Source organism: Nycticebus coucang, chromosome 7 (genome assembly GCF_027406575.1).
Source record: "Nycticebus coucang isolate mNycCou1 chromosome 7, mNycCou1.pri, whole genome shotgun sequence".
NCBI lineage: Eukaryota > Metazoa > Chordata > Mammalia > Primates > Lorisidae > Nycticebus > Nycticebus coucang.
The window spans coordinates 70,535,567-70,551,621 of NC_069786.1; the positions used below are offsets into that span (position 1 = coordinate 70,535,567).

The 16,055-nt window shown below is 43.1% G+C and overlaps 1 protein-coding gene and 1 long non-coding RNA gene across 2 annotated transcripts in view; one reads left to right on the forward strand and one right to left on the reverse strand.

The window, feature by feature from the left end:
- The window catches only part of OLA1 (Obg like ATPase 1), a 183,253-nt gene extending 168,057 nt beyond the window's left edge, over nucleotides 1–15,196 (reverse strand). Inside the window, exons 1-2 of the mRNA XM_053597129.1 lie at nucleotides 15,020–15,196; nucleotides 13,267–13,367 (exon numbers count right to left, since the gene is read on the reverse strand). Of these exons, the coding sequence (XP_053453104.1) occupies nucleotides 13,267–13,367 (101 nt within the window). The 5' untranslated portion in view covers nucleotides 15,020–15,196. The remainder of the gene's footprint in view (nucleotides 1–13,266; nucleotides 13,368–15,019) is intronic.
- Nucleotides 15,197–15,295: 99 nt separating this feature from the next.
- Nucleotides 15,296–16,055, forward strand: part of LOC128590835 (uncharacterized) — an 89,679-nt gene continuing 88,919 nt past the window's right edge. Inside the window, exon 1 of the long non-coding RNA XR_008381344.1 lies at nucleotides 15,296–15,624. This is a non-coding gene — a long non-coding RNA (uncharacterized LOC128590835). The remainder of the gene's footprint in view (nucleotides 15,625–16,055) is intronic.

Sequence of the window (16,055 nt, forward strand, 5' to 3'; positions counted from 1 at the left end):
AAATCTGACACCATAAGAAGTTTTATGCAAAATAGCAATATGTATTGGGAAGTCAAGATACTAATGCAAATTCCCACAACATTCTGAATTAACCATTTTTTCAAAACATGAGGAAAAAGTAGAAAGCCCTTTCAAAATGTTTTGAATTGAATTTAGTTATAACTAAAAGGATTTGTCTGATATAGAAATAAACATCTTTGCATGTGTATACATGTGCGAGTATAACTACATATATTTCCTGTCAGATAACAGAACCTAAAAACTGGACGGCGCCTGTGGCTCAGTCGGTAAGGCGCCGGCCCCATATACCGAGGGTGGGGGGTTCAAACCCGGCCCCGGCTGAACTGCAATCAAAAAATAGCTGGGCGTTGTGGCAGGCGCCTGTAGTCCCAGCTACTCGGGAGGCTGAGGCAGGAGAATCGCTTCAGCCCAGGAGTTGGAGGTTGCTGTGAGCTGTGTTAGGCCACGGCACTGCCGAGGGCCATAAAGCGAGACTCTGTCTCTACAAAAAAAAAAAAAAAAGAAAGAAAGAACCTAAAAACTGTAACATCCCAGGAGCAATGATCATACCAAGAGAAATGTTTAGGTAAAGAAGATACACAAATAGCCAAAAAGCATATGAAAGCATGTTAAACATGGCTAATCATTAGAGAAATGCAAACCCAAATCACAATGAGATAGCCTGCAGGGTGGCTCACACTTGTAATCCTAGCACTTTAGAAGGCAAGATCCCTTGAGCTCTGGATTTTGAGACCACCCAGAGCAAGAGCAACACCCCTGTCTCTAACCAACAATAGAAAAATTAGCTGGGTCTTGTGGCATGCACCTGTAGTCCCAGCTACTCAGGAGGCTAAAGCAGGAGGATCACTTGAACCCAGAAGTTTGAGGTTGCTGTGAGGTAGGCTGACAACACAGCACTCTAGCCTGTGCAACAGAGTGAGACTGTCTCAAACACACACACACACGCACAATGAGATATCACCTTCCATCCATCAAGATGGTCACTATTGGAGGAGAAAAAAACAAAACAGAAAATAAGTGTTGGCAAGGGTATAGAGAAATTCGAACTCTGTGCACTGCCGGCAGAAATGTAGAATGGTGCAGGTACCATAGAAAACAATATGAGATCCCCCCCAAAATGCAGAACTACCATGATCCAGGTTCTCGTTTCTGGGTATGTGAAGTATAGTCTAAAGAATCAAAAGCAGGATCTCAAAGAGATATTTGCATACCTACATTCATTGCTACATTATTCACAACAGCCAATAAACAGAAACAAATGTCCATCAACAGATAACTGGATTAAAAAAATGTTATATACATAGAATGGAATAGTATTCGGCTCTTAAAAAAGGAAGTCCTGTCACAATCTATCACATTAATAAACTTTAAGGACACTATGCTGAGTGAAATAAGGTGGGAGGAAGGAGAAATAGGAAGTTATTCAATGGGTAGGGAGTTTCAGATGTGCAAGATGAAAAAGTTCTACAGATAAGTTACACAACAATAAAAAAAAAGTTACACAACAATGTGAAGATAATACACACGAAGAATCGTTAAGAGGGTAAATTTAACATTATGTTATATCCCCCCCCAAAAAAAGCCCATAGAAAGAGAAAATATCAAACTAAAATTGAAAGAGAGTATACAAAATAACTGACCAGTAATCTTCAAAAATAAATTTTTTAAAGGTCATAAAAAATAAAACCCTCAGAAATTGTCACAGACTGGAAGAAACAGGAGACATGATTAAATGCAACATGGTATTCTATACTGGGAAAGGAAAAGGACAGCAGTGGGAAAGCTGGTGAAACCCAAACAAAGTATATATTTAGTTAACAGTAAAAAAAAGTTAGATATAACTGACCCTTGAAACCTGTGGATCTGATCTGGGAGGGTCCTCTTACACACAGACATTTTACAACAAAAGTTACCCCAAATGTGCCTGCCTTTTCTATCTCCCTTTCTATCTCTGCCACCCAAGACAGTAAGACCAATCTCTCCTTTTCCCAGCCTACTCACCATGAAAATGGCAAAGATGAAGAAGACCTTTATGATTATCTGCTTTCACTTAAGGAATAGTAATTATATTTTCCCTTCTTTATAATGTTCTTACAACATTTTCTTTCCTCTAGCTTACCTAATTGTAAGAATACAGTACATAATAAATATAACATACAAAATACAGGTTCATCAGCCATTAAGGCTTCCAGTCAACAGTAGGCTATTCGTAGTTAGGTTTGGAGAGAGTCAAAAATTATATGCGGATTTTCAACTTCGTGAGGGGTCAGCATTCTTAACCACTGCACTGTGCAAGGTCAACTGGAAATTAATGAGCAAAAAAATCTACCTGAAATTATGCGGTGATATAGTAATAAAGGCTAGAATTCTGAAAAAGAAACTTAAAAATTAAAAGACTTAAAAAATGCACTAATCTATGAAGTACTTCTAAGGTACACATGACTACTAAATAATAGAAAAGGGTGACTAGGAAAGCAGATAAGAAAAACAAACTAAGCCCTACAACTGCCCCAGTCTACTGGCTAATTATGGTTTAAAAGCCACAGTACAGGAAGAGGGAACCAACACAACCCAGTAGTAAAGTCAAGTTGAGGAAACTGAGATGAGAGTTAGCAAGGCAACCAAAATTTACAGGAGAGTATACTGAAAGGCAAAAGCTGCAGAAAGACCCTGAAGAGGGTCCCTTCAAGAACATGGATGAGTAACGACTTGTGCATGAATACGTTCACCTCTCACAAGGCCAGGGAAAAATCACCCAAAAGTAATAGGATGAACAATTCTCAGGGCTCCGTTCTCTGGCGGATAGTCTACATTCTGATCTATCAGCCAAAGTAGAAAGATAAGGGAATTTGGGTAGAATCCTCAAAAGGGTTTACATATTAGTACTAAGACTAAAGAAACACCAGAAGAAAAAATTATACAAACTCATCATAAGTTTGTAGGGAGCCTCATAATAATTAAAATGATACGTAATAGGGAGCCTCAAAATAATTAAAATGATACATAAATAACTAAATGCCATACTAAGGTCCAAAACTCTTTAAAGAAATACAATAAAATTCAGCACTCAGCATAAAATCCAGTGTCTGGATGGAACCCAATAAAAATGACAAGGCTTGCAAAAAAGCAGGAAAATGTGCCAAAATCAGGATAAAAGTCAATAAATACAAACAACTTCAGTAATGACAGATATGATGAAATTAGCACACAAAATCTTAAAATGTTACAAATCTTCTTAAAATTTCTTAAAGATATAAAAGGAAATATAAAGACAATAAAGAGGGAAATGAAAGACATGAAATATATCCAGGGAGAAGTATTGAATGAAAAATACAGTATCTAAAAATGAAATTACAATGGAAAATATATTGGATGGCTTGGTGCCTATTGCTCAAGCGATTAAGGCACCAGCCACATACATCTGAGCTGGCAGGTTCAAATCCAGCCCAGGCCTGCCAAACAACAATGATGGCTGCAACCAAAAAATAGCCGGGTGTTGTTGGGCAGCGCCTGTGGCTCAAAGGGGTAGGGCGCCGGATCCATATGCCGGAGGTGGTGGAAATTTTTTTTTTGTTTTTTGAGACAGAGTCTCACTATGTCACCCTCAGAAGAATGCTGTCGCATCACAGCTCACAGCAACCTCAAACTCTTGGGCTCAAGTGATTCTCCTGCCTCAGCCTCCCAAGTAGCTGGGACTATAGGTGCCCACCACAATGCCCAGCTATTTTTTGGTTGTAGTTGTCACTGTTGCTTGGCAGGCCCAAGCCAGGTTCGAACCTGCCAGCTCCAGTATACGTGGCTGGTGCTCTAGCCACTGAGCTACAGGCGCTGAGCCTAGAAGGGAAATTTTTTAATCACCATTTGGTAAATACCACAATAATAATAGTTTCAAATAGAGTCAAACAAGACTCAGTACATGCTAAAATTCAGAGTCAAAAGTACAAGAAACAACATATATGTACAACTTCAAAGAATCTCCTACAAGATGTTTATTAATTGCAATGGGAAAAATAGTAACCCTTTCAGTGAAAAATTCTGTCTGATGCTTCCATAGACAAGCAATCAAAATAAACAACAATAATGGGACAAATCAAAAATCACATGCTTCTCTGTATAATACAATGTACTAAAAAGTACATGTCACTTCTGTGCCCCCAAAATGTGTAACTTAAATTTAATCACGAAGAAACATTAGACAAACCCAAAATGAGGGTTGTACACAAAAAATGGCTAGTTCCCTTCAAAAGTGTCAAGAAGGCTGGGTGCCTGCAACTCAGTGGTTAGAGTACTGGCCCTGCATACGAGGGTGTGGCACGTTCGACTGTGCCACGGCCTGCTAAACAAAAAATAATAAATAAATAAAAGACTACTACAAAAGTGTCAAGGACATGAAAGACAAAGAGACACTGACAAAGTGTTCCAGATTAATGGAAACTAAAGAGAAGACCAGCACACACTCTGGGAGGCCAAAGTGGGTGGAGCTCAGGAGTTTGAGACCAGCCTGAGCAAGAGTGAGACTCCATCTCTACCAAATACAAAAAACTAGCCGGGAGTTGTGGCAGGTGCCTATAGTCCCAGCTACTCAGAGGCTGAGACAAGAGGATTCCTTGAGCTCAAGAATTTGAGGTTACTATGAGCTATGCCATCACAGCACTCTACTCAGAATGACAGAGAGACTCTATCTCAAAAAAAAAAAAAAAAGAGGGTGGCGCCCGAGGCTCAGTGAGTAAGTGAGTAGGGCGCCGGCCCCATATGCCGAGGGTGGCGGGTTCAAACCCAGCCCCGGCCAAACTGCAACAAAAAAATAGCCGGGCGTTGTGGCGGGCGCCTGTAGTCCCAGCTGCTCAGGAGGCTGAGGCAAGAGAATCGTGTAAGCCCAAGAGATAGAGGTTGCTGTGAGCCATGTGACACCACGGCACTCTACCCGAGGGCGGTACAATGAGACTCTTGTCTCTACAAAAAGAAAGAAAGAAAGAAAAAGAAAAAGAAACTAAGGAGACAAAACAATTAAATGTAATACCCTGTTTCCTCGAAAATAAGACAGTGTCTTATTTTAAGGTGTGCTCCCAAAGATGTGCTAGGTTTTATTTTCAGGGGACGTCTTATCTTTCCTGTAAGTAGGTCTTATTTTCTGAGGATGTCTTATTTTCAGGGAAACAGGGTATATAATCCCAGTGGGATCATTGGTAAATCAATGTTTATTTCCTGATTTCTATACTTAACCATACTATGGTTATAGAAGATGCTAACATTTAGGGTATGTAAGTAGAGGTTAGATGTGATTTTTTTTTTTTTTTTAATTGAGACAGAGTCTTACTTTGTCACCTGTGGCATTGTAGCTCACAGCAACCTCAAACTCTTGGGCTCAAGTGATTCTCTCTCCTCAGCCTCCCAAGTAGCTGGGACTACAGGCACCCGCCACAACACCCAGCTTTTTCTTTTTCTTTTTTGGTTTAGCAGGCCTGGCCAGGTTCAAACCCACAGGCCTATGGCAGGCAACCTAACCACTGAGCAATGGGCACCCAACTAGTTTTTTTAACTATTTTTGCAAGTGTGAGATTTTTTTTTTTTTTTTTTTGCAGTTTTTGGCTGGGGCTGGGTTTGAACCCAGCACCTCCAGCATATGGGGCTGGCGCCTTATTCCTTTGAGCCACAGGGTCGCCCAGAAGGGAGGGTTTTTTGTTTTTTTTTTTGTAGAGACAGAGTCTCACTGTACCGCCCTCAGGTAGAGTGCCGTGGCCTCACACAACTCACAGCAACCTCTAACTCTCGGGCTTATGCGATTCTCTTGCCTCAGCCTCCCGAGCAGCTGGGACTACAGGCGCCCGCCACAACGCCCAGCTATTTTTCTGTTGCAGTTTGGCCGGGGCTGGGTCTGAACCCGCCACCCTCGGCATATGGGGCCGGTGCCCTACTCACTGAGCCACAGGCGCCACCCACAAGTGTGAAATTTCTTACGCATGAAATTATTTCCAAAAAAAATTTTTTTAAGAGACCAGTTCTCCTGGTGTTGCCCAAACTGGATTACAGTGGCTATTCACAAGCATGATCCTATTATTGATAGAACTGGAGGGTCTGTTTTGTTTTGTTTTTTTTAGAGGTTTTGTTTGTTTTTGAGACAGTCTTGCCGTGTCATCTGAGCTACAGTGCAGTGGCGTCTTCATAATTCACTGTAACCTAAAGTTCCTGAGCTCAAGTGATCCTCCTGGCTTGGCCTCCTGAGTAGCTGAGAACATGCAACACTACTCTCAGTTATTTTTTTTCTATTTTTAGTGGAGACGTGGTCTAGTTCTTGCAAGGCTGGTCTCAAACACCTGAGCTCAAGTGATTCTCCTGCCTCGACCTCCCAGAGTGCTGGGGTGACAGATGTGAGCCACTGCACCTGGCCAGCACAGGAGTTGGAGTTTAGATTTCCTCAATTTTGATCTGGGCCCGTAGCTCTCTTAGGAAACCTGGTGGTCCCCGCTCCTGGGAAGTCACCGTATTGATGCCAAACTTAGTATGGATACCTAGTTGGCTACCACACTACACTCCAGAACTTCTGGGATCAAGCGATCCTCCTGCCTCAGCCGATCAAGTAGTTGGAACTATGGTGTGTACCACTGTGCCCAGCTCAAAATTTTTAAATTTAAAATGAAAAGACATGGCTCAGCACCCATAGCACAGTGGTTACAGTGCCAGCCACATACATTAAGGCTGGTGGGTTCGAACTCAGCCTGGGCCAGCTAAACAACGACAACTACAACCAAAAAAAAAAAAAAACAGACAGACATTGTGGCAGGTGCCTATAGTGGCAGCTGCTTGGGAGGCTGAAGCAAGAGAACTGCTTAAGCCCAAGAGTTTGAGATTGCTGTGAGCTATGATGCCACAGCACTCTACCAAGGGCGACATAATGAGACTCTGTCTCAAAAAAAATTAAAAAAATGAAAAGACACGGCTCAGCACCCATAGCTCAGTAGTTCGGGTGACAGCCACATGCACTGAGGCTGGTGGGTTCAAACCCAGCCCTGGCCTGCTAAACAACAATGACAACAGCAACAAAAAAGTAGCCGGGCGTTGTAGCAGGTACCTGTAGTCCCAGCTACCTGGAAGGCTGAGGCAAGAGAATCGCTTGAGCCCAGGAGTTTGAGGTTGCTGTGAGCTGTGACACCAGGGCACTCTACCAAGGGCAACAAAGTGAGATTCTGTCTCAAAAAAACAAAAAAAAAAGAAGGGAACCTCCAATGAACAAGAAATAAGCTAAGAATCAACCAGGAAGACTTCTCCGGGGAACACATAGGCAATATGCAAACCATATTACAAAAACAGTTGACAACAGGGGATTGAAATGGCCACACATTTTTTGCCACTCCTCTCATCAACAGATTACCACCCCCTCCTTATCTCTGGGCTGGTAGCATGACTTGCTTTGAACAAGTAGAGGTGTGCTACACTACACTGCCATACTTCCACTCTCAGGAATCAGCCACCAAGTTGTAAAGAAGCTTGGTCTAGAGACCTCTTAGAGAGAAAAAGAAAGAAGCCGTGTAAAAGAGAAGTGTCCCAGACTTCCAGCCAATCCTGACAAGGACCCAGACTGCAGGAGTGACCATTTGGATCTTCCAGTTCTTCACCAGCCACCAGCTGAATAGAACCACATGAGGGATCCCAAGTGAGACCAGCAGAAGACTCGTCTTGCTAACTGCTATGGTTTGGATATGATTAATTTGGTCCCACCAAATCTCATGTTTAAATCTGATCCCCGTTTGGCACAGTAACTGAGATAACGCCAGAAAGGCTATGTTAACCACTGTGATAAAAATGTGTCAAATGGTTTATGAAGCGAGTGTATGATGCCCCATGATCATATCAATGTATACAGTTATGATTTAATAAAAATAAATAAATAAATAAATCTGATCCCCAGTGTTGAAGGTGGGGCATTATGGAGAATGTTTTGAGTGCCGGGGTGCCATTCCTTAGAGTGCTGTTTTTCAACCTTTTGTATCTCTCAGCACACTTGAACCTATAGTTAAACTTCCACAGCACATTTAAATTATGTTGATCAAAAAAAAGAATAGAAAAAGAATATACTCTCTGTGCTTTGAACTTCTTTCAAAAATAATTTAATTAATGATCTTTAAAATTTTTCACAGCACACAATTTGAAAATCACTGCTTCAGGAAATGACTAGGTTCTCATTTTTAGTTCCCATGAGAACTGGCACTTGTAAAGGGCCTGCCTGGCACCTGCCTGGCACATGCTTGCACCTGCAGGCACACTCCCTCTTTCTCCACTTCACCTATTCTGTCAAGTGGTATCTGCACAACGCCCCTTCTCCTCCTGACATGAGTGAAAGCGGACTGAATCCCTCCCCAGAAGGAGATGCTAGCACCAGACATCATATATGGCCTGGAGAACCACAAGCCAAATAAACCTCTTTTTTAAATAACTTACCCTGGCTCAGGTATTCCTTTGTAGCAATACAAAGACACTAATGTACAAAATTATGAAAAATAATAAATTGTTATTTTAAACCATGAACCTTTAGAGTGGTTTGCTACACGATAACAAATACCTAAAACAATGATGATAATTATCTTGTGAGGTTTTTTTGTTGTTGTTGTTGCTTTTTTTTTTTTGCATGTCCTACAACCTTTTCCCTCAGCAATAGTAAATGTCTTTTACTGGCTCTGTGACTCGTTTCTGGCAAATTGGGAGAAAGCAAGTTGTGGTGACACCAAAACACACTGCCAGAAGCATCAGCTAAGACGATTACTCCCCTGGGCCAGTTCCTACACTGCCATAGTGAATGTTTAAACAGAATATACTAATTGAGAATATCCATTCTCCCCTTCTTTCAAGATAATAGAATTGTTAACTGAAGATACAATTGTCAATAAATACTCCATTTTCCAGCCTTCCTTACAACTAAATTCCTGTGACTAAAATCTGGACGAAGCAAAGTCAGCAGAAGCATGGCAGGTCACTTACAGGGAAAAGAGACTACTGGCCATCTTGGGCCTCTTCACCCTTTGGATACCAGCTGCCTGGAAACCACACACCTCAGACCATGCCTAGAGAGCTAAGGAACTCGAGTTCCTGAGGACTTCACGAAGCAGATCCATCACACCAATCCATAGTGCAAAATGCAGACTGTCGCACTTCTACATGAAAAAGAAACTTAGGTTTTAGCCAGGGTTTTCTGACCTTGCTCTGCCACTAAGACTGGAGTGCAGTGGTGCAATCATAGCTCAATGTAGCCTCCAACTTCTGAGTTAAAGCAATCATGACATCACTACTAGCTTTTTGTTTTTTTTTAGAGATGGGGTCTCACTATGTTGCCCAGCTGGTCTTAAACTCCTGACCTCAAGTGATCCTCCTGCCTCAGCCTTCCAAAGTGCTGGGATTACAGGTATGAATGACAGGGTTCAGCCTGACACTTTTAATTGAATCTCACTCCATCTAATGCAGTGGTAACAATAAGAAGAGCTGTCCTTGACAGAAGTAAAGATGTCTGGAATACTGTATCAAAATGTAGCTTCCCCCAGCCTCTAAACCTCACATCCACAATACACTGGTGCAAGAAGAGCTAATTTATAAAGGATCGTTCAGATAAGAAAAAGGGGGGAGGATGGGTGGAGAGAGGGTGATTGGTGGGATTACACCTACGCTGCATCTTACAGGGGTACATGTGAGACGTGCTAGGTGTAGAATATGAATGTCTTAGCACAATAACTAAGAAAATGCCAGGAAGGCTATGTTAACCAGTGTGATGAAAATATGTCACACGGTATATAAAACCAGTGTATGGTGCCCCATGATTGCATTAATGTACACAGCTATGATTAAATAATAATAAAAAAATAGATTAAGAAAAAGCAGTATAGAACCAGAAATCAAATCACCATATTTTCTCCCTGTTCTTTGTACTTCATTTAAAACATTTCTCCTTATCTTTAAATCTACACACAGCCATCAAAGGGGAAATACCTACCCTACTCACAAATAATTACTGAATATCTACTATGTTCCTAACATCAGTCCAGACACTAGAAATACACCAGTAAGTAAGAATACCAAAATCCCTAACTTCATAGAATTTAAATTCCGATTAAGGGGAATGTCAAACAGCTTATTAAATTAGATAATATATAGCATATAAAGCATCCAGAATAGTGATTGGCATACAGTTAAGTGTTAAGTAAATTTCAGATTAGCTATAAATATTACCTCCAAGTTTCTAGATAATCAGCCCTATGCATACTAAAAAGTAACTCTTATTCACTCAGCTAAAAAATCAAGACATTGTTTTATTTTGGGGTTTTTTTGTTTGTTTTTGAGACAGTCTCACTCTGTTGCCCTGGATAGACTGCCATGGTGTCACAGATCACAGCAACCTCTAACTCCTGGACTCAAGTGATCTTCTTACCTCAGCCTCCCAAGTAGATGGGATTACAGGTACCCATCACAATGCCAAGCTAGTTTGTCTATTTTTTTTAATAGAGACAGGGTCTTGCTCTTGGTGAGCTCAAGCCATCCACCCACCTCAGCCACCTAGAATGCTAGGATCATAGGTGTGAACCACTGCACCTACCCCTCAAGAGATTGTTCAGATGGTTCCTTTATTGAATATCCTTATTATTGATCACCAGGCTATCCTTTAGAGAACTGCCCTCTCCCCTACTTTTTGTAAATGTATCCAGAAGTAGACACCTCCAGTCTGATTTCCTTACTCAGGAATTTGAATCACAGGACAGGCAGCCAAAAATGAGAAACCCAGAAGTTCAGGAGCACATGTGGCTGAGTTCCACATGGACACATCTCTGCCTTGGCTCCCATCCCTCCTGAGGCCTGGCTGGTCAGCTCCTCTTTCAATTGTATCTTTCTATTACACTTTTTTTCTTGCTTAAAATAGCCAGAATTTGTGTTGCTTACCAAGAATGATCTTTTAGAAGCAAGATCATTCTACAAAATGGAGCCTTTACAACCAACACAACAGCCAAAATGTGTTTGTACCTTCGAAACGAATGAATTCTACTGTTTGTGTAATATACCTCAGTGAAAGTAAAGGGGAAAGTGTTTGATTTAAAAGCCTGAACAGCAAACTTACACTGGATAACAAAATACTTTTAGGTTATTTTCATGTACATTGATTTTATTATACTCTGTAACTAAAAAGCTTTAAAGACATCCCCCATATAAAGTGGCAGGTTCAAACCCGGTGGCGGCCAAACTGCAAAACAAAAAATAGCCAGGTGTTATGGCAGGCACCTGTAGTCCCAGTTACTCAGGAGGCTGAGGCAAGAGAATCGTCTAAGCCCAGGAATTGGAGGTTGCTGTGAGCTATGATGCCACACCACTCTACCAAGGACGATAAAGTGAGACTGTCTCAAAATAAATAAATAAAGTCAAGTTGCACTGACTGCAGCAATTCTAAAATAATAAGTATGTTAATATTTAAAAACTATGTCTTCTGTACTAGTGCAATAAAGCTGACAACATATATAATGAAACCTTATTTTCAAGTTTATTTTTATTTTTTTTGTAGAGACAGAGTCTCACTTTATCACCCTTGGTAGAGCGCCACGGCATCACACAGCTCACAGCAACCTCCAACTCCTGGGCTTAGCAGATTCTCTTGCCTCAGCCTCCCAAGTAGCTGGGACTACTGGTGCCTGCCACAACGCCCGGCTATTTTTTTGTTGCAGTTTCACTGGGGCCGGGTTCGAATCCGTCACCCTCAGTATCTGCGGCTGGCACCCTACCCACTGAGCCACAGGCGCCGCCCAATTTTCAAGTTTATCGATAGCAACCTACAGTACCTTTGATTATTTGTTTTGCTTACACTTCCACCCTACTTAGACTTACTGTACAAGCAGACTATATCACAGCAGGAAACCCCTTCAAAATGCAAACCTCTCCAGGTCCAGAAAAATATTGAAATTAGGACAGCAACACTTATTCATATTTTATAAGAATTTAAGAACTGCCTTCCTTGGTCACATCACTGAAGAATTTCTATGATAGAGGCTCCAATGAACACATGGAAGAACATGGTTGTCTTACTTGCCACTAATCTAAAAGCCTACGCACATTCCAAAATATCTTCAGTTACCTTTAGAAATCCATGTTGGTGCTGGGCACGGTGGCTCACACCTGTAATCACAGCACTTGGAAGGCTGATGCAGTGGATGACCAGGCTGAGCCAAAGCAAGACCTCATCTCTAAAAATAGCCGGGCATTGTAGCAGGTGCCTGTAGTCCCAGCTATTTAGGAGGTTGAGGCAAAAGAATCGCTCAAGCCCAGGAGTTGGAGGTTGCTGTAAGCTATGATGCCACAGTACTCTACTGAGGGTGACAAATTGAAACTCTGTCTCAACAAAAAAAAAGAAAGAAAGAAATCCATATTGGCTCCATTACCCATTAATGTGCCCTAATCACTTTTGAGACATGAGTGAAAGGTCTTGCAATAGAAGGATAAATAATGAAAAAGGCAAGCCAGAAACAATGTATCCCAGCTGCTTGGGAAACTGAGATGGGAGGACAGCTTTAGGCCAGGAGTAGAAGACCAACCTGGGCAACATAGGAAGACCTTGTCTCTAAAAAAAATTAATAAATAAAAACAATTAGCCACATATAGTGGTGCAAGCCCATAGTCCCAACTACTGGAGGCAGGAGGATCACCTGAGCCCAGCAGTTCAAGGCTGCCGTGAGCTATGATCACACCACTGCATTCTGTCCTAGGTAACAAAACAAGAACCCATCTCTCAAAAAAAAAAGAAGGAAAAAAGCTGACTTTGTATATTTATGTGTGTATAGATTTGTATGATAAACTCCTTATATATTTCCTACCACTCTCTTCTCTGTAAATAAATGATTCACTTTAATTTTAAAAGCATTACAAAACTCAAATTTTTGTTCTCACACCTTTCAGATTTACAACAATAACTAGTACTCTATCTAGCAAGTTCCAATATTAAGTTCGAAACTGCCACCTTATTCTCCAGTGAAGATTTACCTAGTCTTTCAAGCATCTAATCAAACTTATAATGAGGCTTTTAAAATTATATCATGACATATCCTATGCATGACCTCTAGTAGCCAGCCTAGGTAGATACCACATAACTAGCTAATACTGACATCAATAAAATATACCTAAATTAAAGCCTAATTTTGTAACATTTATATTCCTGGCCTCTTCAATTTAAATTTTAATTACTTCATGAGTTCCCATTTCTAGAATAGGACCCAAAATATTACCTACCCAACATTTGGCAATCCAACAATACCAATTTTCAGTGAAGTTCCAAATCTTCCAATGATTGGGGGTGGTTTAATTCCATCACCTCCCTTTTTGGGGGGCATCTGAAATGTCAAAACAAACATATGAACTATCCCCATGGAGCAAGTGCACATTTCATAACATAAAATATATTAGGGAATAATAGATAAACAATAAAATATTTTGGGGCGGCGCCTGTGGCTCAGTCGGTGGGGCACCGGCCCCATATACCGAGGGTGACGGGTTCGAACCCGGCCCCGGCCAATCTGCAACCAAAAAATAGCTGGGCATTGTGGCGGGCGCCTGTAGTCCCAGCTACTCGGGAGGCTGAGGCAAGAGAATCGCTTAAGCCCAGGAGTTGGAGGTTGCTGTGAGCTGTGTGAGGCCATGACACTCTACCGAGGGCAATAAAGTGAGACTCTGTCTCTACAAACTACAAAAAAAAAAAAAAAAAAAAAAGAATAAAATATTTTGCATATAGATGGCGCCTGTGGCTCAAAGGAGTAGGGCACCAGCCCCATATACCAGAGGTGGTGGGTTCAAATCCAGCCCTGGCCAAAAACTGCAATATATATCAATCTAAAAATAACATAGCACCAACTCCACTTTATTTTTTAACAAAAAAAAAGTTCTGTATATTTCATTTTGATGGCCATCAAAGCAGTCACTCCAGAAAAGTCCTATAAAGACTGATCTAAAAATACATGGCACCAGGAATCAAAGTTAAACTTAAAACTTTGCTACCAATTTTCTTTCCTTTCAAATTACTTACAAAACATTTTATTTCTTAACCTGACATACGGTTATATGAATGAAAGGTTTTGGAAGCAGGAACAAAGATGATAGTCAAAGAAAATCCATTCTAGAAGTACCAGCAACCAAGTCATCTCTCAGCAAACCATTCCTCTATAACCTGAAACCCGATCCTCCCCATTCACCCACAAGCCCTTTTTCACATGAAGGCACATCCCAACCAAATCCCTTCCACCTTTGGCACTAGTGGTTCATGGGTCCTCAGGAATATTAATCTCCGCAATATATACTTTGGTTACTTTAATCGTAAACGAATCCACGAATAAACCTTTTTATTTTACGATTTGAAACTTTTTCAGCCCCTGGCCAGTTCTGGCTCCAAATTTGTCAGGGCAGAATGAATCCCACTCTACTACTGCAAACTGAAATCCTGAGGACTGCTAAGCTCACGTCTGAGAAGTTGGCAACCAAAACTGTCCCTGTCTTTTGGCTGCGAGTTGTACCTCCTGGAGCCACGCTGGGACCCTGCTCCTGAAGTAACAGTCCAGGCTCTGATCTCTGACTCCAAGGGGCAAGGATTTCCCTTCTTTGGGTCGTGACACCTGTTACCGGCCAAACCCCAGGCCTCCAAAGGACAGCTGCAAGAGCAGAACTTGTCTAGTCCTCTGGCCTACCGAGGGGTGGCCGGCCGCCCACCCAACGCAGGCCCCTACGTAACATCGTCCCCCTCTGGACTGGGCCACGGGCAGTCCCGGGCTCCGGAGAAGGCTTTCCCCAGAGAGTGACGGAGTGAGGCACGGGCCGCCCTCGGGACTCGCGGCCTAGTCCAGGAGCGCCTCATTCATCCACACACCCCACGCCACCCGCCGCCCTCACCCTATCCTGGCCACCGGGCCGGGGCCTCGCGCTGGCCTCAGAGAAACGGGCCCGGGAGCAGAAGATTCGGCGGAGAGCGCGCCCGCGAGCTCCCTGAGGGTCTCACCGTGCTCGGGGTGGGGGATGACACAGGGTCCCAGCAGCTGCAGCGAGAGACGAGTCCTACCGGCAGCCGGAGGCGTGGAGGAAGGAGGAGAGAGTGCAGGCCCGCCCCTTTGCCGAGCAGCACGCAAGACGGCGGCGGCGGCGGAATGGGCGGGTCGGACGCTGGGCGGCCCCTGCGCGCAGAGTGCGCGCCCCTCCCCGCCCCGCCCACGCACCCCGTCTATTGGCCGACAGGCCAAGGGGGCGGGAGCAAGGAGGGAGGAGCAGCGCGGCCACCCGCCGGAGTGAGCCGGGAAGGTACTTGTGGCGACCCTGCCAGTAGCGCGCATTTTCCTGGTCCCAGCACGTGGGGCTTATGGGGCTTGTGGGCCCCATGTCTCCACTTCTGTCTGGCTCCGCGCCGGAGTTGCCTAGCCACAGTCGCTCGCCCGTCTGCAGGCCCACTCTTCACTCGCTGGACCTCGAATCACCTTCGGCCCTGACCTCCGGTCAGGAGGTCGCTGTCGCCTGAGGACGGTCGAACGGCCGCACCAGCCGGGCACCGCGTGGACCGCGGCCCCAGCCCGCCTTCCTTTTGCCTATAACTTTCTTCAATCAGTCCAGACGGTGAGAAGGTGTTACACTTACTTGAAGGAAAACAGGGGTGAAGAGAAGCTTATTTTCTAAGGATTCCTTTCACTGGCTCACAGGCTGCGTGTAATAGAGCCAATCTTCCACCTTTTCTTCTTGGTGGTTAAAAGCAGGGGCCTTTGAAATTTGGGAAACGGTTTCCAGTCTGGATTCCACCACTCGTTAACTGTGTGACCCCGGACAAATCAACTTCCCTGAGCTTCCGTTTCCTCTTGAGTAAAGTGAGGCTATTGAGAGCCACCTTAGGAGGTGATAGGGTGAAATGAGATAATGTGTGTACAGCTTGCAACAACAGTACCCACACATATAGAAAAGGCTCATAAACAGTAGCTATTGTTGATATTAGGGTCTCATCCCATCTGCCTGCACCATGAGCTCCACTGTGGGGGTTCTCATGTAGGTCCTGG